Source organism: Nannospalax galili, unplaced genomic scaffold (genome assembly GCF_000622305.1).
Source record: "Nannospalax galili isolate Female #2095 unplaced genomic scaffold, S.galili_v1.0 scaffold990, whole genome shotgun sequence".
NCBI lineage: Eukaryota > Metazoa > Chordata > Mammalia > Rodentia > Spalacidae > Nannospalax > Nannospalax galili.
Genome location: NW_008328087.1, coordinates 42,596 through 69,881, shown reverse-complemented (window position 1 = coordinate 69,881; position 27,286 = coordinate 42,596). Strand labels below are relative to the sequence as shown.

Here is a 27,286-nt window from a genome sequence, read left to right as displayed (position 1 = left end):
TCACTAGATAAAGGTCCCATTTCCCAACCCAATCTCCTTGGGCAAATACAATTCTCCTCTGTAGTACTAATAGTACTAACCTTATAGGGTAGCTATGAGGATTAAATAGTTCAGTTGATATACTGTATTTAGCCCATTGCCTGGCACATAGTAAACAGTCAAGAAATGTTTATTTGTGGGGCTGGAGATACAGCTCAGCAGTTAAGAGCACTGGCTGCTCTTATAGAGGACCTGAGTTCAGTTCTCAGCACCCACATGGCAGCTAATGACTGTCCCTAACACCAGTTCCAGAGGATCCGACACCCTCTTTTGACCTCCACCAGCACTGTATGACATGGGTGCATTTACATGCATGCAGGCAATACATTCACACACACAAAATAAAAATAATAAAGTATTTTTTTAAAAGGTAAATGTTCATTCATTCAAATGCTCCTCAGCAATATATTAGAATCATGATTTTCCTCTGGGCCTGCCTCACATTACCTGGGGGAAACAATTGCATCATTACCTCAAAGTCTGCCAGTTTGCTTTCTTTTTTGTCATCAGCTCCTTCTTGGTCTCTATCAGGTCTCTTGGTTTTATTTTTCTCACTCTGCTTGGACTTGTTACCCTCAGGAGCCCTAGTGACCTTGGGCTCCAGCCCATCTTCCTTGCCTGAGTCCTCAGGGTGAGAGTGTCTACTTTCCCTTGGTCTGGCCTCTTCTTTCTTTCTGGACCTTCCTGGAGCATCCTGCTGCTGTTTTAAGTACTTGTCCGTCTTGGCTTTGGGCTCTTTCCGATAATAGCAGTCTTCCCGGCCTTTGTAGCTGGACACAGAGTGGAGCGGGCTGGGGGACCCAGACTTCAGGTACTTTTCCCGGTGGCCTCTCCCTCCTTCCAGTCGATCATCCAACTCAGATTTGTCCAGCTGCCTGGGGTAGTGTTTGCGATCATGTGCCCACATGTCTGTCCTGTCCCTCTTGTCCTCCCCATTCTCCCTCCAGGGGACAGAGTCTCGCTCTTCTTCTCTCCTTGCATAGGGAGAGTGCTCCCAGGTGTCCCGGCCATTGCCCCAGTCCGCCCGGGAGGGGCCTGGAGGACTGTGGGAAGAGCTGCAGGATGTGAAGCTTGGAGTGTGGGACCTGGGGGAGAGTGACCTGCTCACTGGACTGCGAGAACGTGGCCGCTCTGGTCCGTATCTGTGAGGGAGGAAAGGAGCAGCATTCAGGCTCTACATAACCTATACCCTGCATCACCGAGATACAGGCACACACAATTCTCTCACAGGTGCATCTAGCACAACCTGTCCAGCTGTACACTCTTCAGTCACAATACAGCACTACACTGAGTGGTCCAGGAAAAAGCCTATCCCCCTGCCTGGCTTCTATGAGGAGGTATTGTTCCTAAGTCACTTCCTGTCACCTTCCTCAGTCTGGGTGTATGAACTGGGAAGAATAATTGCATTGGTTTGGCTCAGTCCTACATTTCTTTCTCTGAAAAGTGAGCTATAGCTGGGGTTGGCAGCATACACTTTAATGCCAGCACTCTAGAGGCAGAAGTAAGCAGATTTCTGTGGGTTCAAAGCCAGCCTGATCTATATAGAGTGTTACAGGACAGCCATGGCAATATACTGAGACCCTGTCTCAAAAAACCAAAATGTTAGTACATAATCAGGTCTGGAGAGATGGCTCAGCAGTTAAGCGTACTTGCTACTCCTGCAGAGGGCTTATGTTTAGTTCCCAGACCACCTGTAATTCCAGTTCTGGAGGATCTGATGCCCTTTTTGGCATCCTTGGGCACCAGGCACGCATGTGGTACTCTTATATACATGGAGGCAAATACTCATACATGTAAAATAAAAATAAATAAATCTGGGGCTTAAGAGATGGTTCGGCGGTTAAGAACACTGGTTGTTCTTGCAGAAGACCCGGGTTCGAATCCCAGCACCCATATGGCAGCTAACAACTGTCCGTAAATCTAGTTCCTGCGGATCCAACAGCCTCTTTTGACCTCCACAGGCATTGCACAGCACGGGTGCACTTACCTACATGCAGGCAATACACGCATACACATAAAATTAAAAAACAAAACAAAAAATAAATTTTTAAAAAGAAAAGAAAAGGAGAAAGCAAGTGAGTTGTACTTGGGAAACTAGCCCCAGGAAGACTCTCTGCCTGGGGATGTGTAGCGTAGAGGCTCTGGAGTGAGGGCTCAGGGGGATGCCCTGGTTTGGCCTTGGGGAAGCTGCCTAACCCAGGTCCAGTCAGCTGGCCCCTTGCTTATCAGACTTGAAGCCATTCTTCTACCTGGTCTCCATCAGCATTGGGTGATCTCTTACCCTCCATTTTTCTCATTTAGTCCTCATGTCAACCTGCTAAGATTCTGGGCAAGGAAGAGGGGTGCCCAAAACTGGGGAATGGCAAGTATAGGAGGGAAGACTCATAGACCCCAAAATAAAGAGCTATGAAGACATCTAAGGATTGGAAAGGTATCAGAACTCTGGCCTGCTATAATTGAGATGAAGAAATTAAAACCCTGAGAACAGGGACCTGCCTAAGTAAGGTCTAGAGCATGACCTCTAATCCCTTCCACACTGCCACAGAACTGCAGGTAGCATGCTATGTCTTTCCATATGTCATTTAAAACCCAAAATAATCACAGTTTTTTGTTTTTTGAGACAGGGTCTCCCCAGTATCCCCAGCTGCTCTGGAACTCTCTATGTAGACCAAACTGACCTGGAGCTCACAGAGATACCACTGCCTCCACCTCCCACATCCTAGGATTAGAGGTATGTACTACCACACCCAGCTAATAACCACAATTTTAAACAAACACAAAAACAAACAAAAATCCCAAGCTTAAACACTCACATACATATACATAAACACATAGTCTCTGAAGGCTGGTTATTTTATTAAGCAGATCAACTGAATCATATACTCAACATCCTAAAAGGAGGGACAATTTTCAATTTGGTTCTCAACTGTAAGCCAACCATGTAGCCCTTACTGCCAGGAAACTGGTCTCTCTAGGACTAGGGTACCTAGGCCAGCATGGGAAAGAGCATGGACTCCTGCCCTCTACAGTGAGGCTAGAGCACCCTCTGTGGACACTCTGGGAAAGAGCCAGAGACTACAGGCCAGGTCATGAAGTTTTCCGCCTTGGCTTTTCAGAAGGCTGCCTTTGGGAGGGAGTGATCATGGTTAACTTGTAGCCCTTGCTGGCAAGGTCATAAATGAGTTAAAGTCACTGGGTGATTTTTTTTCTTACTCCTACATCTGTATTCAGTTCATGAAAAATCAAGAACTGGTTGGTTCTAAACAGAATCTCCACCATCACCATGCATATTCGAGGCATTTCAATAGAGTAATAACTAACACTTTGCTACATTGCTTTCTAATACAGGAGGAACGACTGGAGGGCCAGCATCTTGCATTCCCCTATGCTTAACCTAAGCAGCACTTCTGGACCTACATGATACTTTTCATTTGAACAGGGACAGGTAGGGGCCAAACGGCAGAGGGATGGAGTAGGAGCCAGGGTAGAGCATGGTGCAACTCAAATTCCCTAAGAACAGGACTCTGTCCTGAGACCCAAAGCCTTACCTGTCAGCTTCTCGGAACATGTCCCTCTCCCTCTGGGAATGGATGTCCTGGATGATAGCAGCCACAGTTTTCCCAGGTTTCTAGACAGAGTCAGAGAGATCATTAGATAAGAGGCAGCTACGCAAGCACCAGAGGGAAGCAACCATTCTGTAGGTTGTTCATTGCCTAGTCCACCAAAGAGGAAAAGTACCTTTTGCAGTGAAGATAAAAGGTCTAACCCAACAGATGAGGAGTGTGATCAGAGTAAAGACCAGAGTAGGGCTGAGAGTCCAGAGAGGAGCCAGAGTTTACCATCTACATCCTGGGGGGCAAGTTGTATCTGTCAGTCTCCCCCCTCAGCCTCCCAAATTTAAAAAGAAGAAAAAGAAAAACAATCTTGTGGAGGGGGGATGGGAGGGAGAACAGTAGCAGCTTCCACCTTCTATATGTGTATTAACAGATCCAGAGAAGCTGCAACAGAGCTTCTAGATGGCATAACTCCAGAGTCACTAGCCATACCATGTTCCATGGGTGATTCATGAGGTATGTCAAAGGTCACAGAGACAAAGAATGAAGACTTGACAATAACACTTTACCTCTGGTTTCTGTGTCCCTTCAACACCTTACTCCTATCATCCAGCAGTGGCTCTATTGTAGCTAATAAGGTTTATCCAAGGTGCTGTCAATTGCTACATGATCATCTACTTTCTTACTCCTACATCTGTATTCAGCTCATGAAAATCAAGAACTGGTTGGCTCTAAACAGAATCTCTACCACCTTCATGCATATTCAGGGCGTTTCAGCAGAGTATAGACTTGCCCTAAAGAGCCAGATACTGTCACTTTGCTACATTGCTTTCTAACACAGGAGGAACAACTGGAGGCCTTATCCAAGGTGCTGTCATTGCTAATGGAATACTTTTCCAACAGTATCTTATGTTGTGTTCATTCACAGAGGTCATTAGATACTCCAAGAAAATCAGTGAGGTAGGATTGCAAGCTGTGTGGCATATTTTACAGTTGAGGACGCTAGACATCCAAAGGCTCAGCCCTTTCCAGAGGTCATTGGGTGATGTCTGTACCAAGCCCAGTCCCCAAATTCTAACCAAAGCCTTTTCCTAGACCCCTAATGGACAATGATAAAATAACCAAAAATAAATATTAAAAAAGGAATTTATAAGAAAAGGGCAGGACAATATTCCAAAAAGCCTGGAGAATTTGTCCATTCAATAAAATGTACCAAGCTGGGTGACTTATGGTATGTGAGTCATATCTCAATAAAGCAGATATTTAAAAAACAGACCTATGGGGCTGGAGAGTTGGCTCCGTGGATAAGAGCACCGACTGCTCTTGCAGAGGACTCGGGTTCGATTCCCAGCACCCACATAGCAGCTACAAACTGTCCTTAACTCCAGTTCCAGGGGAATCTGAAGCCCTCTTCTGACCTCTGCGGCATTGCACAACACATGTACACTCACATACATGCAGGCAATACACGCATATACATAAAATAAAAATAATTTTAAAAAAACAGAACTAAAATCCCCAATCAACCATGTCAAAGTTTTTTTTTTTTTTTTTTTTTTTGTCCTTTTGAAACAGGGTCCCCCTGTAGCCCCAGCTGGCCTGGAACTCACTATGTAGACCACTCTAGCCTTGAACTCACAGAGCTCTACCTGCCTCTGCCTCCCAAGTGCTGGGACTACAGGCATGTGCCACCATGCCCAGCTCCATGTCAAATTTTGATAATTTTATTTATTTTTATTTTATTTTTAAAATTTTATTCTTTTAGGTCCAGAGCAATGATACATCTCTTTCAAAAGTGACTGTAAATTTTTAGGTTCAGAGTTGAATTAATACAGTTAAACAATATTGACCTCGGTATAAACCCTGTAAGACATAAAACTGAATGAGTTTCTAACCTTTAAAAAAGATCTCCATTTCATTTTAGAATATATTGTTCCTTGCAGAAAGACTCATTGTTTTTGCTATTTTTACAAAAACTTTATTGAGAATTTCATACATGTATATAAGGTGTTTTGATCAAGTCCACGCCCACTCCTTCCCCTCCAACACTCCCACCTCTGAAGAGGTAACCCTAAAATCTTTTAAGGATTAGATACAAGCTCCCAAATACTTTTGACATTTTCGGCCTTTGGAACAGAGTATGTTGCTAACAGGCCCAAGGACATTTTGACTTTTAGCCAAGAAACTGGCTACATCCCTCTTCTGGCCTTTGAGGTCACTGCATGCACAAGGTACATTTCTTTGGGGTCTTTTTACCCTAACTGCCTACCCAATTCCTACCTCCTATTCTTATCATGCCATCCTCTGAAGGGGTTACCCAAATTGCCAATAGGGGACAGGGACACAGACCACTCTGGCTTCTTCCATGCTGAACAGGGACGCAGGGTGAGGCAACTGGAGTACCCCTTCAGTGGGTCTATCTAAAAGACTCCCAAACTGCATAACTCTTGCCTCTAAGAGGAAAAAGAAAGTTCTTGAATCATGAATAGGAGGTGTAAAGGAGAAGTAAAGGCAAGAGTAATTAGCATTACAAGTTCTAGACAGGGAACCAGAAAAAAAGTCAGAACAGGGAAATTTTCAAATGTTCATATGAGACTCCATTGGAGTTTCTTGACAAGGGCTTCTAAAAGCATCCCTCTACTGGGTTCTTCCTCATTAGTAACTAGAATAAGAAATTATTTTTTTTATTAAGAAGGCCAGGTGTGGTGGCAATACACCTTTAATCCCAGCACTCAGGAGGCAGAGGCCAGTCTCATCTGTATAGCAAGTTCTAGGCCAGCCAGAGCTACATAGTGAGACCTGAAGGAAGAAGAGGAGGAGGAAGAGGAAAAGGAGGAGGAGGCAGTCTAATCAGAGGCTAGAGAGATGTCTTAGTGGTTAAGCACTGCTCTTGCAGAAGACCTGAGTTTGGTACCAAATACCCACATAATGGCTAACAACCATTTGTAACTCCAGTTCCAGGGGTTCTGAGGCCCTCTTCTGGCCTTTGAGGTCACTGCATGCACAAGGTACACGCATATGCAGGCAAAACACTCATACACACAAAAAAAAAAAATCAAAAAAATTTAAGAAGTCTAATCAACTGCTCTCCTTATTCTTGCTTTTTTTTCATGTATTTTACATAGATGCAAGAAATCTTCAGAGCCATTCAAACATTAGCGATCATCACATAGCTCATTCTGGGAAATCCAGGCCCAGCAGTACACAATAACTGGAACTAGAATTCCAATTCTTGGAAAGGCATGACCACTGATCTGTTATCACTGGGGTTGAGGGTAGGGCTGGGAGAAATACCTAGTAATGGTGAGAATGGAGGAGGGCCTGCCTGGGATTCAGGGTGAGAGGCCAGGAACACAGGGAAAAGATACAAAATGCTCAAGTTAAGGAGGAATGTCCTGTCAGCTCAAGATGCAAAAGGAAAGAAAGTCAAAGAGAACATAGTGACCCTGGTCCTGAGCCATGAAGAATTGAGGACACAGAGACCAGTCAATTCTCTGCTCGAGAAAAGGCTCAGGGGCTTAGAACTGGTTGGGGTAGTTATATAAAAAGGTACCTCACAACTTGGGCAAAATAGTACCTTGTATTCAACAGAAAGTATAAAAGTTGACATTTCATGAGAATATGAAGTATCACCTGCAAGTAATCAGGTCACTCAGGGCATGTACTGTCAACTGACACCAGATCTGTTTGAATGGGACCAAAACCTTGCAGAGCCCAAGGCTGGGTAAGGAATAAGACATAGCAACTGGCTTGGGCTGAGAAGAAAGCTTCTTCCCAGATGTTTCCTTCCATGCCACACTCACTCCAGACAGGTTGTTGGCACTCCTTTGAAGTAGAAGGAGGCTCATTCGAAGTCAACCGCACTTCACATGGATCCCGCTTTAGAAGTTTGTGACTGTCTTCATACAGCCAACACATGACAAATAATGAAGCTTGAGAAAGCCAATGGGAGTCATCAGGTAGAGTGGGCCCTTCAGACAATACAGATGACAACATCTAGTGACTCATGTAGGCCTCCAGAGGTCACAGTGATGGATTTATAGTGTTCTGGGAGGTGGAAGAGCCATTTCTTGTCTTAAACATCCCATATACCTTATTCATCAGCATACAACCTCTTTGGGGAGCCACTTTCAGCCCAATGCTGCATGGAATTACTTCTGTTCAGATTCTGTTTTCCAAGTAAGGTGGCTCCGAGCCACTTTCTTCACATGGGCAATCTCAGTGCAGACCCTTACATGAAGCAGGTGCCCATATACCTGGTCCACGATGGCTGACCAAAGAAATGGATGGAGGCAGCTGAAAAGAGTAATCTTCAGAGACAATCTGAAGATACTACATGCTGGGGTAGAGTCATCATAGACACCGTGTCCCCTTCTGAGGATCAGATGGTCAGTTCACTATTTTAAATTAAAAATTGGTTGGCACGCTCCAGACCAAATTCCCTGCCAGCTGTCATCCAGGACTAGGAACAGAAGCGGCCAAAGATTTTTCAAACAACAGAAATGGCTTCTCAATTCTGTTTCTTTCAGACTGGCCTCTGTGTCTACGGTTATAGAAAGGAGGCAGGTGCCATAATGCTATCAGCATCACAGGAAAGTGGAATTGAGAGAGAAGAGAGTCAGTCTATGATGAAATTTGGGGTTCCTTGTTATTATAGGAAAGTTTACACATGCAAATAGCAGAATGAATGGTATGCGGAATCCCATACCCATCTCCAATAGTTCTGCCCAATCTTGTGGCATCTAAACTCCCACCCTCTTTCCCCACTCTTGAGATAATTTTGAAGCAAATCTCAGATGGCATGTCTTTTCCTCTATTCTATGATGACACAAATGCAGCTCAACAGTCACTTGGGGGAATAGCCATAGTGCTCATTGTCAACACATCTTGCTGTGCCTAAGACAGGGTGAGATTCTAAGCCCAACACAATCCTAGTAAAGTGTTACCCTACTGACAGGGAGACAGCAGAAGTTGGAATATCAACTCTGTAAGAGCAGCCCTGGCTCTGCCCTCCAACTGGCAGGGTCACCTGGGGCCAAGGCTTATTGCCTATGGGAAACTCACTTTCTTCAATTCGAAAGGTGGCATAATGAGGCCCATCTGGCATCTACCAAAATCCTCAGGGCATGGCAGACGCAGGACGAAAGCAGTGGAGTGCATGTCTAACACAAAAGGAGCTGCTATGATGGGGGTGGGCTTTCATCCCTTCTGTCAGCTCTGCAGCTGTTGGCCATACCTCCAGAATCTTGGAAAGATGTTGAAATCTTCCAAATGAGCCTGGAATTCACCAGAGCCAGACTCTTTCAAGGCAGCCCCAATAGTTTCTGATATTATTGGGCTTCCCAGCCTCTACACCACCTCTCATTGAATGACTTCCTAGACCCCCTCATCCCCTGTGCAACTAATTCTTCCCATCCTACAAAGCCCTGTCAATCAAAACACAGCCTTCTCCTGGCCACTGAGATTGGTTCAGGGATAGAAACATGTGCCAAACTAGTCTAATCAGAATGACTCTCTTGAGGTTTTGTGGGAGCTAAAAGGAAAAGCCTGGTTCTCTTACTGAAAGAGAGAGGACATGATGAAAAGCCAGAGTTACAGAAGGCTATCATGCCATCTAGAGGAGAGAGCCTGGGGCTGCTGAGGGACATCCTAGGAAGCACCCAGAAAACAAAGCCATGAGGGCAGATGGCAGCTTGGAGAGCAATGTCCTGATGATCTCACTTGGGCCAGAATTCAGCTGTACCTGTGGCCAGCACTTCTCTTGGCTACAAAATTCTTTCTTTTAGCTTTATCAATAGGGCTTACTTGACACAGATTTGTTACACACAGAGATGAGGAGAGGAGGGAGAGGGAGAGAGAGAGAGCTGATTCATGTCAATTCTGAGCCCTTAAGACCTTCATTACTACAAGGTTGAAATATGCTGAAGGTCACAATGATCCTGAGAGACAGTATGACAACTCAAGGAGCAGAAAACACATACTAAAGATCAGAAAACAGTATGTTCTAGACCTTTACTATTTAAAGTATATTCTGAGGACCAGCTGGGAGCTTGTTAGAAATGCAGGACTATGGCCTCACCCATACCTACAAATCCAGGGCACATTCTGACAAGAGCCCCAGGTGATTCGCATGCACCTTGAAGTTTAAGAAGCTGTCAGAACACAGTCTCCACAACTTCCTGGCGGGGGGTGGGGGAGATGGGGGGGTCCGGAGGCGGGCACGACATGGTAAGTAAATATCTGATCTTACTGGTTTTTTTTTTTTTAATGTGAATGATGGAGAACATAACATCATAATAAAACAATCTACAGCATTTGGTACAAACTCAAAATAGTCCAGGTTTTATACATAGGTCTTCCAGTAACTAAGATTTTGGGCAAGTTGCTGAACTTCTATTATCCTTAGTATCTTCATCTGTAAAATTGAGGGTACAATGCTTGTCTAGCAGGACTGATGTCAGGACTAAAGTACATAATGTATGTAAAGAGCTTAATGCATTACTTGCCTCAGAGCAACACGACTCAATTAAAGGTAAAATTACATTATATTCTTATAATTACTATTATTATCCACCCTACATACCTCACAGGCTAGTGAGATTGTGAGACCCAAAAGAAAATGCATGGAAAAAAATTACTTAAAATCAAAGAACTTAAGTACATCCTTAACTGATCTGGGTACTGAGGTTCACAGAGGTTAAGTAACTTGTCTAAGCTCATGGAAGCAGAAAAGGGTGGAGCCTAGAATGGCGCCACCACCTTCCAGTCTGGCGTAGCTCCCGTGGTTGCTGGTGGCTCTTTGCTTCCATGCTTCTCCTCCCACCACACCAAGCTCCTCACACACTTGCCGCCTCTATGTCCATGGTACCAGCCTACTTTCCACCTACAGCGGGCATTCAGCGGACCTTAGCTGAACTTCTTTGGCCATAGTTTTGCACCACGTGAAACTCACTTTCTTGGTAAGGTATTACTGTGCTTTGGTCCTTTAAGAAACTGATTATTGTTGTTCAACATAATTAGAATCTTATGACAACATCTCATTTGGAGACCCAAGTTCCACTGGGAACTCACTGCAGAAATTCAATTCCACCCCTCAGGGGAGAATCCAAGAGAATTGGAACTGGCAAGTACAGAACAGGGTGGGGCCTTTTACTTGTCTGATGCCTCATTAGGGATTTAAAAAAAAAAAAAAAAAAGAATCCAGGCTGTGCCCGAAGCAGAAATGTTGCAAAGGGAACTTCAGAGACAATGCAAGCAAAGCAGGAGGACTTGGACAACTGGGTGACATTACCCAACTGCATATGTCGACTTGTTAGAATGCTATTCCTTGCTAGAAGCAACCACTGAGCCTTTGTCTTCTGATGTCAACCTTGAAGATTAAGGACATATTAAGGGCTGTGAGTTGTGAACAAATTGGACCCTAAGTAAACATGGCGATGAACCAGAAAAAAAAAACAAACTATTAAATGGAACAGTAGAAAGCATAAAATAAGAGGGTAGATTTAAACATAAATATCATACCAATTATAATAAACCCAAACAGACTAAGTGCTTTAGTTAAGAAAACTCCTGTAAGTCAACAACAAGGCACAATCATAGGCACATGAAAAGAAACTTCCCACCAAGATCCAGACTGAAGAGTCAGTAAACATAAGAAAAATTGTTCAGTCTTAATACTTCATCAGGAAAATAAAAGATAAAACCATGATTGTTTACCCATTATACCCCCTCCCAAAATTAAAATGTAAGACAGAAAAAGGTTAACAAGAATGTGGACCACTATAAATTCTTAAATACTACTAAGGAGAAAGTAAAATTGTAACAACTAATTTTGGAAAGAGCGTGCTCTCACTTTGTAAAGTTGAGGGTTAGCATGTCTTATCATCGAGATTCCAGCCCTAGTGATCCATGTATCACCTAGTTACATGCCCATGTGCATTTGTACCACAGTAACATGCTTGACAAGACAGTTAGCAATGCTCTTAATATTCTAAAGTTGGAAACAAACCAGATGTTCATCAGTCGTAGAATGGATCAACAAATGCATAGCCATACAACTAGAGAACAGTGAAAACAGAGATCAAAGGTACAGTGTTAAACAGAAGAAGCAAAGACAGCAGGATTCTCTTCACAGAAAGTTCAAAAATGGGTGGAACTAGCCATACTGTTGAGGGTGGTACAGATGGTGGTAGAACTAGAAGAAAAACACGGAAATGATTATCCTGAGTAGAAGAGTGGAAAGAGAAGGGTTGGGCATGAGGAAGGACCCAGGAACCTCTAGATACTGTCTGCATTTTGATTCTCAACTTTGGTGGTAGTTTTATGTGATGTATGAGATCTCGCACAGTATTAATTTTAAATTTCATAATATTATTAATTAGTTCTGTGTAGGTGCTATACTACTCGTCAAGAAGAAAAAGGAAGGAAGAATGAAGAATAAGCTAGAACAAAAATAAAGCCTGCTTTGGAATTGACTGAATGCACCTGAGTTCTGAGTGGTCTAGTCAGTCAAGTGCTGCTTAGGAAGACTTCTATGGGGCTTCAGAAATAACTGTGGATGGGGAAAGAGAGAACAAAGGACCAAGGGGAGGGCTGGAGGAAGAAAAAGTTACTAAAGGGCTGAATGCGTAGACAAGTTACATTCAAGGGGCTATGCCTTGAATTATCCTTTTTGAAATACAACCACTTTCTATTTCTTCCTTCAAGACTTCTTCTGTAAACATCTTCCCCTCTAGAATCTTTCGTAGCTCTCAACCCATCTGAAGCATTCTTTTGCATCTTGTACTCACCTCAATGAATTTACCACATTATAATTTGCCTTTCTAAACGATAGCCTCAAAAGCAGTGAGTAATTGTTTAATCATTCCCTAAGGTCTCCTTCCCAAGCAGCACTGGAGATCAATGCCCGGCAAGCAGAGAGCTTAGCTGACACTTGATGAATAACTAAATGAATTCGAGAATGCTTTACCTTCAGCTGCAATTCCTTGTATCTCTTAGACATCCGAATAAGCAACTTTTCACCGTTGATCATAGCAGATTTTTCTTGGTAATACTGGACCATGGCCTGGGCAGCTTCTGTGTAAGCCATCTCTAAAAAAGCCTAGGATAGACATGAAGGACAAATAGTAGATTTGACTTTAATGATCTTAAACACAAACCAGTACCAGATATGGTTCAGTGTTGATAAGGCTCAAGAACAGGTGGAACAGCTGATGATGACAAGTTAGAGTTGCATTTCTTTGTGATATGGGGTGGGGAGCTGACTGAAAACCCAATGGTCTGGAAATGTCCTATTTCTTGGCCTGGGTGTTACTTATATTAAGTTTACATTTGTTTAAAAAATTCATGGCTTTGTATGTTGAAGACTAATATTCTTTATGCACTTGAGAATATCTGTTTTATAACTCAATAAAAAGAAAAAAAATCAGTACAAGAAACAGCTCTCTTTGATCTTATCTGTTCAAAGAGAACTTTTTATTAACTTCACCAAAAGAGCTCATTACAGGATGGCCCCTTTTCTGATTTCCTTGGTTACCAAACATTATTCTGAATTATGTATGTCCATCCTGGGTTACATCATCCCATGGAATCTCTCCTGGGATGGGAGGGTCCATGAACACAATTCCCAGGGGGGCTGCTGTGCACTCGGCCTTGGGCTGATGTTTGATGGTAGTAACATCAGGGGACAGAGGCCCAAGCCTGTAGGGTTACTTGAGTTCCCACTTGTCTCATGAAGAAAGAAAGACGTTAAAAAACTCAGAGGCTCATAAGCCCCTAGGTTCAAAGGAAGGCAAAGCTGTTGTGACTTAGAAAAAGGAGCCCGCCCCACCGTATTTACATGGCATCTTTCCTCTTATTTAACTCTTCAGATAAACACAGAGAAATGGGTTTTTCCATCCAATCTGTGTTTACAGAATTTCTAAATAGACTATGTTGATGGACTTCATTTACCTAGCAGCTGCTGGGGCAAATTCATGGCTTTGTGGTTTCCTGGGTTGTTTGGTTTATACACATACTGATGTGTACTGATGTTGGTCCTTCTATGTTGAGGCTTACAGTATAGCAAAGACACTCTAGTTCATGCATTTCTATTTGGGGGACATTAAGCTTTTCTATGTTAATGAGCACCCCATAGCAAAGCAACTTCTAGACAATTCAGAGGCCTAAGTGACCTGTAATGAGGGACCTCTCATTGTGAGCCCCTAATCCTCCCGTTTTCATTGCTTCCTCCTCCTTCCCATTTATTGGTTAATTTTTATTTCATCAGTCATGTGAAATGTGTGGTGAAGAAGTCAGGATTCTTTGGGGTTTTATTTCCCATGGTGCCACCCAGTTTTCTAAGGTCTCTTGCTTGATTTAAGCATATAGCACTTCTAACTGTTGCTTCTCAAATGGGGAAAATAACGTAGGCAGCCTCAATGCATTAATGTTGCAAGCTGACTTTGTATATTGACCCTGAATAGTACTAGGAGAAAGAATGCAAGCAGTGAGTAGTCTATCTCTAGGCCGAGGGACTGAGATCACTGATGATCCGCTGTGGCATCAAGTTTTCAGAGTTCACATCTTCACTGGGCAAAGAATTTCTCTGCCTACTTCTCAGATTCATAAAGCAAAAATAGCTGTTAACATAAGGACAACGTGGGCTGTAGAGATGACGTAGTGGATAAGAGCACTTGCTACAAAAGCATAAGGACCTAAGTGTGGATCCCAGCACATTCATAAGAGTTAGCCGGGCGTGGTGACGCACACCTGTAGTGCCAGCACTCAGGAGGCAGAGGCAGGTGGATCCCTTGTGAATTCAAGGCCAGCCTGGTCTACATAAGTGAGTTCCAGGCCAGCTGGGGCTACAGGAGACCCTGTCTCAAAGAGACCAAAAAAAAAAAAAAAAAAAAAAGTTAGGTGTGGCTGCACACACCAGGTCTGTGGGGAGCAGAGAGAGGAGGATTGTAGGAGTTTGCTGACTGTCAGACTAGCTCCAGGTTCAGTGAGATCCTGTCTCAAAAGTTATAGGGCACCCAGCATCCTCCTCTGGTATCCTCTGATGCGTCCACAGGTACGCACACCCTGGCATACACACGTGTATATATCACACACATCACACACCATATATGACCATTTGTGGTATAATCCCTGCCCCTTTAGAAAGAAATCAAGCTTGTCAGGTCTCAAGGGCTCAGCCAGTTCCCACAGGCTAAGCAATTTCAGGTCCTTAGACTTACTAAGCCTTTAGCAATCCCCTTATACTTTTTTGCTAGGGGATCAAAGGCCTCACACACAAACACCAAGGACTGGTTAATAGATCAGTTCCTGGGCAGTTCTTGACTGGTTCCACACCCAGGCAATCAGATGTGATGTGATCAGCTCAGAAGCTTCTACTATAGTATTAGCTCAGAAGATTTACAACATGGCAAGGACAGGGAGTTCATCAATTTCCATTTGAAGGCCAATTAAGTTTTCTATGTTCATGAAGCACCCCATACTAAAGTGACCCATTTCCCTTCTAGACAATTCACAAAGACCTGTACCCAGCACAAGCAGGCAGTGCAGAGCCAAAGGAGACAAAACAACAGCCCCAACGTACACTGCGCTGAGCTAACAGAAGTCAACCGTGCTTCCCCTCTGTCTGTTAGGAACAATTTCTTTTTTTAAGGAAGTCTGTGCTCCCCTTTCACCACTGCGTGCTGCATCCTGGACCCCACAGAGTGAATATGCCCAGGCCTACCTGATTAGTCGACTTCATTAGGATGTAATTTGTGACCTTCCCAAAGGGCAGCCCCAGGTTAATGACGTCATTCTCAGTACAGCTGCCCTCAGGGAGATTGCAGATGTGCACCACCCTTCCAGCACCTTTTCTCTGGGAGAACTGTTAGAACAAAGGGGACAAAGAGCAATAGTGAGTCTCCCTCTTCCCCTCTATGCAGAATATTCCTAATGGCCACCTTCCCCCAAATAATGCAAAATGGCTGTTTATAAAACCAATACAGAAAAGAAACACATTCACAGATACACATAAAATATCAACTTTATGCCATCTGCTTACAAAAAGGATTCACATTTCCAATGAGAAGTGAAAGATAAATGCCTGGACTTAAAAGGGCCCAGAGTTAACCTCCAAAGGGCCCCATACGGGTTAAGTAAACCTTAAGTAAACCTCAGATCCAAGCTAATTTCCAACCCAGGAACTATGTAAAGCCACCAACCTGGAGACTGTATTATCTGGGAAAACAAATAACAGCCCCTATTGTCTCAAAACCTCCAAACCCTTTCAGCAGCACTAGCCCTACCCAACACTCCCACCCCCATCCCCATTTCCTAATCCCCCATCCTCACGCAGCCCACCAACTGTGCCTGGGGGTGCAGTTTCAAATCCCTCTGAGAAACTGTCACCACCTTCACTGTTCTTAATAAAGAACCATCTGCTCCTGAGGTTGATCTCATCTTTCATTTTCACATTGCCCTGGTCGATTCTGATTTAACATTTTCTAACAAGTAGTTATATCCAAGGCTGGGAAACAACTAAAGAAATGGGCATATCCAAATGTTGCTAGAGGGGAGTTGTGAGTTCACAACCTTTTCATGACACATTTTCTTAGTATTAAATACAACTTAAAATACACATCACCTATGGCCCCAAGATCTACTTTCTGAAATCTACCTTACAGAAGAAGAAAGAAGGAAAGGAAGGAAGGAAGGAAGGAAGGAAGGAAGGAAGGAAGGAAGGAAGGAAGGAAGGACATTTTAAAATACATCAATATACGAAGACTTATATAAAAGGACATTTATTGAATATTTTGTAGAGTGGCAAGGTGTTTCAAAGCAGCCTATATGTTCAACAATTGAGGACTGTCTAGGTAAATGATGTTCCAAGCATATAATGGAAAATTTCATAGTCATTAAAAGGAGGACAATATGCTGATATGCAATATTTTTAAATATTTTATTTGTTATTTTTATTTTATGTGTATGAGTGTATTGCCTGCGTGTATATATATAAGGGCACCCATGTCATGTAATGCCCGAAGAGATTAGAAGAGGGCAACAGATCCCCTGGAACTGGAGTTACAGTGGTTGTTAGCTGCCATGTGGGTGCTGGGAACCAAACCCAGGTCTACTGTCAAGAGCAGTCAGTGCTCTTAATCACTGAAGCATTTTTCCAGTCCCTGATATGCAATATTTTAAAGATAAATTATGAAGTGAAAAACAGGTTGCCAATTAGTACATGTACTATAATGCCATTTTGTAAGATAAAACTATTTGAGAATTAGGTCAAAGAAGCACTGTAAAATCTTTGATAATTATTGGAGGTGAGTGATGGGAACACAGGGGTTAATTATCCTAACTTCTAGTTTTGCATGATTCAATTTTCGTGGGATCTTTTTTGCACCAAAATGTTAAAGGTTATCAACAGTGACAGACAGGCATGTAGCATAGCTATCGACCTGTCAAGGCTGGCTGCCCTCTGAGGAGAGGAACAGGAAAGGGAGCGAGGGGAGACACGTTGGGCCTATTTTGGCTAGACCTCATATTGTTTGACTTACAATTTAAAAAAATTCCAGTAAAGAAAAAAGAGGACAGAAAGGTTTCTGGAAACAGAATATGCATGTACAGATAGATATTCACAGCATCACTGTGGTCTGAGGCAGTGGTTTTCAGAACATTTTTTTAGCCTTGGGATCCTTTCCTCAAATAAAAACCTGCTCACTAGCCAAATATATTCAATAAAAGAGGGACTGTTCTGGTTAAACTTTGGGGTTTGAGCCCTGCCTCCACCTCGGCCAGGCAATCCTAAAGGCAATGCAAAGGAACACTGCTTGCAAGCTCAGACCTGGGCCCAATCCAAGCTCCTGGAGGAAGTGTGTCCATAAGCTTTGTTCTTAATCTCCAGGAGGTCAAGAAATACCAAGTACACGCCAAGCCAATGTGGAAGAGGAAGATGCAGCTTTCCAAACTTGAAACACATTCTAATGGCACAACCAACATTTGCACAGTCACCATTTTCTACCATAAAGTGAATTTCAGTATCTAATTATGGGTCTGACTCTGCTTAGGTAATAAGAGGGAGAGCATCTGAGGTCTCATCCCTAACAAGGGCTGGTACTTAGGTAACACTACTATGAAAACCCCTCAATTTGTCTCATCTGGGCTGAGGACAATTAGACTCAGTAAGCATTTCCTTTCATGGTTCAGCCTTGAGTGGGAGAAACTTCAGGTGTGCTTTTCTGACTCTGCCTTCAACAGTGTCCCAAAGAGGGACATTGATTCAGCATGTGGCGCATGCAGAGGAGAACAGCCTTCCTCTCCTACCCCTATCCCTGAAGTGCAAATGGACTCTCCACAACCTGGGAGACTCTGAGCCTGGTCAGAAGCAAAGACTAAGTTCATTTTCAGGGAGGGTGGGAAGAGAGCTGTAAAGAGTCAGGGGCAGGATCTCTGCCTCCCACTGGGGTGGTCTGAGGCAGATGCAGCTAAGCTCTCAAGCAGGGCAAAGCAGCTAGTTCTCTGAGTTTATCACTAGGAAGGCTAAGTCTGGGCATTCTGCCTGGTGTCTTAGCCTGGCACGTTTCTAACCCATGTAACTTTGCTGTGGTTGGTGTGGGCAATGTGCTTGGCCAACTCAGCAGACAGATATAAAGTTTAATTCCAGGCAATCCTTCTCCTGGCCTGTCCAGTTGCCTAGTGACTAGGTACAAAGACTAGCACCTCTCTCACGTCTGCTTACCCTGAAAGGATGACTCAAGAAGACTTTATCTGAGCCCAGGAGAATAAAGAGGTACAAGCCTCCCAGAGAATAAACCCCATAACCACCAGTCATCAGATACCTGTTCATACTATGGACTTCTACAGGCAAGGCACTAAAATGAATGGATCTCGAAGTTTTCACTCACATTTAAAGATATAATCTCTGAATCCCTCCCCACACTGGTCAGAAATAGGAGTGGACTTTTATTGATTCTTTAGTGGTCAATTATTAAGATAACCATGAGAATTTAATATTCTAGTTAATTATCTACAGTTAATTTGGAGCTTCCTAACTGGTAAACTACAGACAGGTTCTTTTTTAAATATTTTATTTATTATTTTTATTTTATGTGTATGAGTGTATTGCCTGCATGTATGTGAGTGCAATGCCATGGAGGTCAAAAGAGGGCTTTGGATTTCCCTGGAACTGAAGTTAAGGACGGTTTGTAGCTGCCATGTGGGTGCTGGGAATTGAACCTGGGTCCTCTGCAAGAGAAGTCAGTGCTCTTAAGCCATCTCTACAGCCCCCAGACAGGTTTTAGATATGCCAAGAGTCTGATTTCCTCAGACTGGAGGCCACAGACCTCTAGCAAATGACTCCCTCAGTCAATCATTTTCTAAGTGAGCTATGAAGTGAAAATCTTGAGCTGGCTGTGTTCATGGTTTGCTTTGAGTGTGTCTAGCTTCAGGGAACATGGTAAATCTTACCCAGTTAGAAAGAGAAATGGTTTTTAATGCGTTAAATTCCTCTGCTGCTATTTTATTTGGAAAAACTTCAATCTAAATTCTTTACTATCATTGATATCTTGTTAAATTCACTTTCGGTTCAAAGCCATGTTTCATTCGTAGGCAACATGGAATAATGAGTATCATCACTTTATTCTTGAAATGACTTATATAAACATGGCTATTAATTGTCCTATGCTCTATGAAAGCTCTTAATGAGGAGAGAGAGGAATGGACAGAGGTCCTGGGTGGTACATCTAGAGTGAAGTTTGTTCCCCCAGGGCCCTGACAAGTGCAAGTGCTTGTGAGCAAGCAGCATGATGTTAGATAGTAATTCCAAGCTTGGGATCGCTAATTGGCCCTGAATGGTCTTTGAAGTTAATAACATAGTAGTCCTTCCCTTATCTGCAGGGAAGATGGCCCAAGACCTTCAGTAAGTTCCCAAACCAGACATAGTATCAAACTCTATATATACTTTTTTTTCCTACACATGCATACCTATAATCAAGTTCAATTTATGAACTTGGCACAATAAAAGATTAATAATAACTAACTATAAAATAGAACAATCATAACAACATACTATAATAAAAGCTAATTAAAATTTATAATTTTTTTGCTTCAATTCTCACTTTATTGCAAGACAGTATAATTAATTATAAATTTAAACTATAACTTGGTGATTTTAGGCACCAAGTCCAAATTACAGAGTAAGGATCAGAAATATCTGACTGGCCAATAGATTTAATTCAGTAAACGAACTTTGAACATGTCTTAGGAAAGGTACACTAATTTCAATGGACAGCAATACAGAAAAACTGTCACACAGACAAATTTCCATTAGTTAACTGTTTCTGGCTGTCTCAATTGCGATAGATACATCTACATCACAGGCTGTGCTTGAGCCTTCTTTGCGAGCAGCTTCAGATCTTGGATGCACTTGGTAATTGTCTCTTTTTCCTACTGCGCAGAGATGCTCTGCACCACCTGCTTCTCCACCCAGTCTATTGTGTGTTCTTGCTCCTTTCGATGTATCATATCCTGCATGGAAATATGATAGTTCAGGCAATTCTTCACCTCCTTATATACTCTATGTAGCCGCTCCTGGTAAGTGACTTCCAAGGCCATGGCAATGTTATTCCTCTGAACGCCAACAAGGTAGTGGTGCTTCTGAACCAGCTATTTCTTCTCTCCATCAATTGCATCCTGGATTTGTTTGATGCTTGCCTGCTTTACTTCTTCTAGCTGAGCAATTTTTTGCTCATTCAGCTTATTAGTAAATTCTCCAATAGAAGCACCATATTTTTTAATGACATAGACCATTAATCCTACTACCGCTATGGTGGAGAAGGTCTCTGGGGTGATCACATATATTTCTTTGGACAGAAAATACAAACTAAGCCCAGTTCCAATCATGTAGGGTCCTGTCACATCAGTTTTAGGATAAAGGAACTGGAAGAATTCCTCAGGGATCAGCCCAAGATGCACTTTTCTTCCATATTCAGGAAGAGGTGGTACAGGGGCAAGACATGGCTGCCCTCCCGGGCCCCAGGATGGCTGCGTTCTTCAGCCATGGGCTGCTGTGGCCACAGCAGCAAGTACCACTCAGGACAGCATGGTCAGCACAGGTCCAGGCTGCGGGCTTTGCGTCCCTGTGACCCTGACCTGAGACCGCCAGGGCCAGAAATAAGATGGCCACTCCAAAACTTATGAATAATTTTAATAATTTTTTATTTCTTTCTGAAATGTTCCATGTAATTGTCTCAGACCTTGATTGACCCCGGGTAGCAGAAATCAAGATAAGGAGGATTATTATATTGTGGGGACAGGATGCTGCTTGATACTTCTGACATTCTACAAGCTGAGATAATATCATAGTTCACTCTATCGATAGGGTGTCAAGTTAAATTTGGCCTGAGGATGCATCCATACTTCACGTCCTTAGGTAGCACTGCAATCAACTGAGTATGTACAATAACTGAACACTTCACTTAGGAGTGTAGTTTTATATCAAATGGCTGAGTCTACACCAGTCATAGCAACTGAATCTCAGTCAATCACAGGCAGCTAATGGATCAGTCCAGGGTCAAATGAGGCAAACACTAATGTATAACCAATCCAAATATCCCTGCCTCCCTGCCCTGCCCTACTCAAATGGTGTAGTGCAGATCTCTGACTGTTCTGGTGCTGTGAGATGCATGAATCATTCTTACTCAACTAAACCCAGTAAAACTGAACTCATCCAAGTTTTTCTTTTATTATTACTTAGGGTGATCAGAAAATCTGATTAGTGTTTCTGTGAATTTGATTATCAAAAATGGGTAACTAGGTAACTAGGTAACTCATTAACTTTGACAAATAAAAATATTTCCAAACATGGGACACAGGACAGTGGGTGCTTGAGGCAGAGAGAATAGAAGGGAGCTTAGGCTTTAAAAGCTTGGGGCTTCTTGATGTTATAGGAAGAAACTAAACATGGCAGCAGGGACCTGGGTTCAAGTTCACCCCAGACACTGATTAGACATAGAACCACTTTCCCTTTATAGTCACTAGTTTCACAATATCTGGAACTAGGGAAGTGGCTATATGTCTGAAGTAATTCCAGATATAAAATATCTATGTTTATGTGGCTCTAAGTTCCTAAACTCTAGTCCTCCCAGAGCCTTGCCAAGCAAAACCCTAAGGTGACTGATGATAACTTCTCTCAGTTCAGCATAAACAGGAAACCTGTGTCTTCCCACACCATCCCAGTGAATATGTCATTTGTCCTCCCTCACCATGTGATCAGCTCTTTAGTCAGGGATGTTCACAAGCCTGTTCACCTTTCATCTCGCTGCTGGTGACCTCAGCTGTGCTGCTCTAAGAGTGACTGTTGCCATGGTGTCAGGAAAGGTCAAGATGACAGTGATGGCCTGAGATGACTGAAGACACAGGATCTGGGGGCCTCTCTGGGGACACACTTGCATCTAGTACGTGCTTTACAGACACCAGGCACTAGGGGCAGAGCAGTGAGAGAAAGACAGACATGAACTTATGTCTCTGCTCCCCTGTAGCTCACTGTGGGCCAGTTACTGAATTTCTCTGGACTTGCATTTATTTGTCTGTAAAACTAAGAGAATAAAAATTGATTCCACCAGCCTGTTGAGGTGACCCACCACATTGTAAATTAAGTGCTTTGGTACAATGCCTGACTTCTAGCAGGTGCATATAAATAAATGTCTGTCTCCTTCTTTCCTCCAACTGTTAAAGAGTATGCTATGATGATCCTGGAATGGGAAAAATATTGCTGGAATTATGTAAGAGGATATCCATACTCTTAGGAAATCATGCTAAAATACAGGCCAAAAGGGACAATGCCTTCAAGCTATTCTAAAATGATGATTCAGGGGGAAAATGCCTACCTGACAGAGAGATGTCTGATGAATGGATGAATGGACAGACAGAGGAGACACAGAGAAAGAATGACGACATACGCTAGGCAAGATATGAAGGAAAAGTGAATCCCAGTAAGCATCATATGAGAGTTCCTTACATTTTTTTTCCTAATTTTTTTGTTCGAAATATTCAGAAGTATCGAAATATATTCAGAAGTATCAAAAATACATTTTAACAGAGGAGCTTTGGGGCTGAAAAGCAAATGGACTTAAAGCAAATGTCAGGCTCTCACCAACCTGCATTTCTGCTGTGAGGTGTTGATGGGCTCAGTTCACACCCACCCACGAGGCTGCTCTGCTGAGCTCCCAGGAGGCACACATGTGACAGGTGCACTTGAGACTTTCCAGCCCAAGGTCAGATCTCTAAAAGAGCTAAGGTGTCAGGGCTGTAACCAAAGCCCTAATTACCAATCTAAAGAGACAATCACCCTCTCCCAGCTAGAGGAGGCACTAACCTCGAATGCCCCCACATGGGATCAGAGCTTGAGCTGCGTATTCTTACATGCTGGGGCTACTCTTCAATACCAGACACTGCTTCTAATGGTTCAGACAGCCTGGTCCCAGACTCCTCATCTCACTCACAAGTCTTTTATAGCTGGGTGGAAATGTGGAAACAGCAAACAGACCTGTCTCTGAAAGATCGGAGACCTTTCAATGCCCTTTGGTGCAGGTAGAAACAAGCTCTGTGCAGGAGTTCAAAGAAGAGGAGCAGGTCAAAGAACTGAGAATTATAATAAGAATGTGGCCTGGGCTGAGGCCTGTAGGGTGACCAAAGCCTCTGGGTATGCTTTCTGCAACTACAGATTATAACTTCCATCTTCAAATTTCTGTACTCCAATTAATGTCTTTGGGTGACCTAAATTCAAATGGCAGAGTCTATGGGCTGACAGAATGCCCCAGGTGCAGAAAGCCAGCATTATCAATCAGCCACTTTTCCTCCCTCCTGGGAGGACTGTTTGTTGAGACTGACTGTTTCCCAAGACAGCTTGCCTCCTTGAGCAAATGATCCCAAGAAGAGATCATAAACCCTCTGTCTCTCAAGATAAACCAGAACAAATGGTACCAAGAAGAAGGGGGCCATATGGGGCCATAAACATCTCAAGAGTGCCCCCCGTCTGTACATAGCCAGCCACAGCTATATCCTATATAAGCCCCATCAGTGCCTCCCCTGGGGCAGCAGTCAAGTCCAGCTTGCAGGAAGGCTGCTGTCCCCCACTGAGGAACTTTGATAAACTCAGTCTTGTCTGAGGTCAGGTATGGTCTCCTTTTTCCTCTCCTAGTGTTCCTGTATTCTGCATCCCATAAACCTAACATGGGCCTCTGCTGGTTGTGTGTTAAATGCATATAAGGGGAGAGAGAGGGGCAAACATTTACTCCTCATGACAGTGATTCTGAACCAAACATGGAGATAGAAATGGGTGTGGATACCTTAGCTATGTATCTTGGATTAATGTGGGGGATGAATACAGGTGCTACTTCTGTGGTATTCCTAAATATTTTATTGAGCGCCCTAGGTTTGACTTAGTGTCAATTCACTTTTAACATCCACGACTCTAAAGTTTACAGGGATAAAGTTACTCAGCTTGTGAACCATTCAAGGGACAACCTATGACTTCAACCCTCCACAAACATTTACATTTTCCTCAGCCTCAGTTTCCTTACTTATCTGAGTCCCTGGAGTAGAAGGTATTGGTAAAAAAAAAAAAAAAATTACAAAGACATGTATCTCCCCAGGCCACAGAGGCTCATCTGTGATGCAGGCACTGAATAAAGTCAAAGGTGGCTGTGAAAACTACAAGACAATTTTACAAGGACAATCACAGATAAAATATGTCTGCAGCAGGTGCCAGGAACCTATTTACGGTCTCAGAAGGTACAAACAGCCCCTTCCAGAAACCTGATTACTCTGTTTATGACGACTCAGACAGCCAAGAAGAAGCAGCCTCAGCTTTGTCAAATGGTTCAGCCTACGTGAAAGGCAACACCTATCTCTAGGGACTCTGGGTGGTGTGGGAGGGGCTGGGGACACACACAAATCATACACCACTAGCAAATACGACATACAACTGTCACCCAATGTCCCTTCTCTGTCAAAATAAACATGGAGAGGAGAGGCTTCGACTCTAGCAGAGACAGGCAAGTTTAAATTCAGCCCAGCTGTTGCCAAAGGGTTTGCAGAGATGGCAGATGGTTTTGTGGTAGTTTTAGATTTTGTGGTGGTTTGGTATGTTTTGCATGCTCAATCCTTCAGCCTTTATGCTTTGTTCTCCTGCTTAAATACAGGAAGATTTCAAAGCAGCAACTGTTTTGCTGTTCCATAAACAATAGTGGTTTCACAGTGGTGGAGTCCTGGCTACGACTGGTTTTGCTCAACAGAATGTGTTCCTGAAAAGATCTACATAAATGGACTCAGAAAAAAAGAGCTTGAGCTGGCTTACATAGGAAAATTCATTATACCCCCATGGGCTCTCCCAGGGGGATGTTCAATGTGAATTTTCCCAGTAAGCATAGATTTTGTAAGGAGAAAAGGCCAGAAAATTGTATACTCTGCAAAAGTAGCTCCCAGGTACTCTACAGAGCCTGCCTAAGTCTCCTTAGGTGAAAGTAGCCCTCCTTGGATGGTCTGCGTATCTTTGGAGGTCAGGATTTGTAAGCAGGAGGCAGAATGATGGTTCTGAAGGACTCTCCTGAGACTTCAGGAGCCTTGCTAAGGAGTTTTCAATAGCAAATCAATTTCTCAGCTTGGCTTCTATTGTCAATATTTTTACATTTCAGGTTTTCCAAAAGAGATACACCTGCTGTTTGCCAGAAAGGGCTACCTAGAAACCAGAATTTGACAGAAGGATGAAAGTAAGTGATCAAGGCACTGGTAATGCAGGAACTGGCTGGGACCAGCTTTGTACTTGACCTCCTCCCCCCAGCTATCTTTGAGAAGGTTCTTGCAACCAGCAAAATGTCACAAAACATAGTGATAAAACCAGTCGAAAGAAGCTCCTTCAGTGTCTATAGGAAGTCCCTCTGAATGCTTGTGTTCATCTTGGGAGATGTCTCAGTACAGAATTTGGATATCTTACATGACTGACCTCTTCTGCTTGCTCCATGGATGGCTGAGACCAGGGAAGTACCTGTCACCCCCAAAGTAGTCTCAGACCCCCTGAATAGCTTGTGGGGTAAGCATGAGGAGAAGGGAGAGAAGCTGTAAAGGAGAAGAATCATAGCAAAAAGGGGATCTCCGAGAGCCTCAAAGTGGGATTGCATGGCTAGGAGGTGAGAAGTGAGGCTCCCAGAGTCAGGATGCTTGGGCTTTAAACCACATGCAGCATTGTGGCCTTAGGCAAGGTACCAAGTTTCTCTAGGCCTGTGTCCCGAGGCATATTTTTTCCTTCCAGGGTGAGGCCTGCTCCCAAGAATTGGCTGTGGAAAGTCAGCTACTGAGGGAGCTGCTGAGCAGCACCATCTTGGCAGCAGCAGTGGGGTGAGGTGCGGGAGACAACACGGGAGAGGGGGTATTTACTGACCTGGGGCAAAACTGCAGGCCCATGAGGCATGGATGAAAGCTAATGGAGACTGTGGGCAGAGCACCGGCAGGCCACTGAGCCACAGAGCCACAGAGCAGAACGGGCTGCTGGATGTTTGCCTTTGTAAGTTATTCTATTTCCCCTACCCAAGATATAAACTATGAAAAATTCAGATAAAGATGTGTTATGTGGTTTGTCTAATAGTGCCAGGAGCAAGGGACCCTGAGAGAACTCGGGTGACAAGGCCTCAGTCTCTCAACTGCATAAGAAAGGTAATAATAGTCGGGCACGGTGGTCCATGCCTTTAATCCCAGCACTCAGAAGGCAGAGGCAAGTGGATCTCTATGAGATCGAGGCCAGCCTGTTCTCCATAGTGAGTTCCTGGTCAGCTGGGGCTACAGGGAGACCCCATCTCAAAAAAAATTTTAAAACGTCCACCTGTAGGGTTGTCTGGAGGACTAAATGGGCTTATATAACACAAAGGCTAAGATACATTAAGCACAATAGAAATGTTGGCTATAGTTATTATTATCATCTTATAATGTCTGGGGCCTCCATGCTAGCTATGTAGAACACATCATGTTTTATATAAACTTCCCATCCCTAGGTATTTGGGGGAAGCAGTATGCAGAGCCTTTGAGTAATAACATGAAATGTCAGATCATCATGAATGCAAAGCCTAACTTGTATCGTGCTTGCCTAACTTGTATGAGATTTAAGGTGCTTTCATGGGAATCACAAAATATGTAGGGAGAAGCAGATATGACTAGTAGACAGACTGGTGCAAGGGGAACACTGGCACTGAGGCTCAGCCAGAGTCACATGGCTGGAAGATGGCTGGTCTTGATCACAACAACTTCCCCACCACTTTTGGTAGCTAAACTGGGTAGAAGGACTTGTTACTCAGTAATAACCATTGTTACTTCTTCAGTACAGGACCACATATATTGTCCATTTGATCTTTAAAAAGACAAGACTACTCTGTGGTCCATCCTGAGCCTCACTCTCAGCCTCTGGAACTATGCCAGAAGGCTCTATGTGATATTCCAAGATGCAAGGCATAAAAGAAGGTAAGTTAGAAGCCAGGTGGAAAGTAGCCATTTATACTACCTTCAAAAGCCATCACTTGGGGAGTCATTCAAGATGGGCATTTAAGGAACAGAACCTTAGAGAAGTGATGTGACCTGCCTCAGGCCTCACAGTTGTAGGCTCCAGGACTTGAACTTAGGTCTGATTCCAAGGCCATAGGCCCAATGGTCTGCACTGGAAGGTAGGG

General features: G+C 43.4%; 1 protein-coding gene and 1 pseudogene across 1 annotated transcript in view; both read right to left on the bottom strand.

Moving 5' to 3' along the window:
- Rbm20 (RNA binding motif protein 20) overlaps positions 1 to 27,286 on the bottom strand; it is a gene marked incomplete at its 5' end in the record, with an annotated part of 60,649 nt that overhangs the window by 25,488 nt on the left and 7,875 nt on the right. The window contains 4 exons of the mRNA XM_008846359.3: positions 512 to 1,181; positions 3,588 to 3,667; positions 12,562 to 12,693; positions 15,316 to 15,456. Coding sequence (XP_008844581.1) covers positions 512 to 1,181; positions 3,588 to 3,667; positions 12,562 to 12,693; positions 15,316 to 15,456 — 1,023 coding nt within the window. The remainder of the gene's footprint in view (positions 1 to 511; positions 1,182 to 3,587; positions 3,668 to 12,561; positions 12,694 to 15,315; positions 15,457 to 27,286) is intronic.
- On the bottom strand, positions 19,941 to 21,887 carry LOC103744451 (annotated as a pseudogene).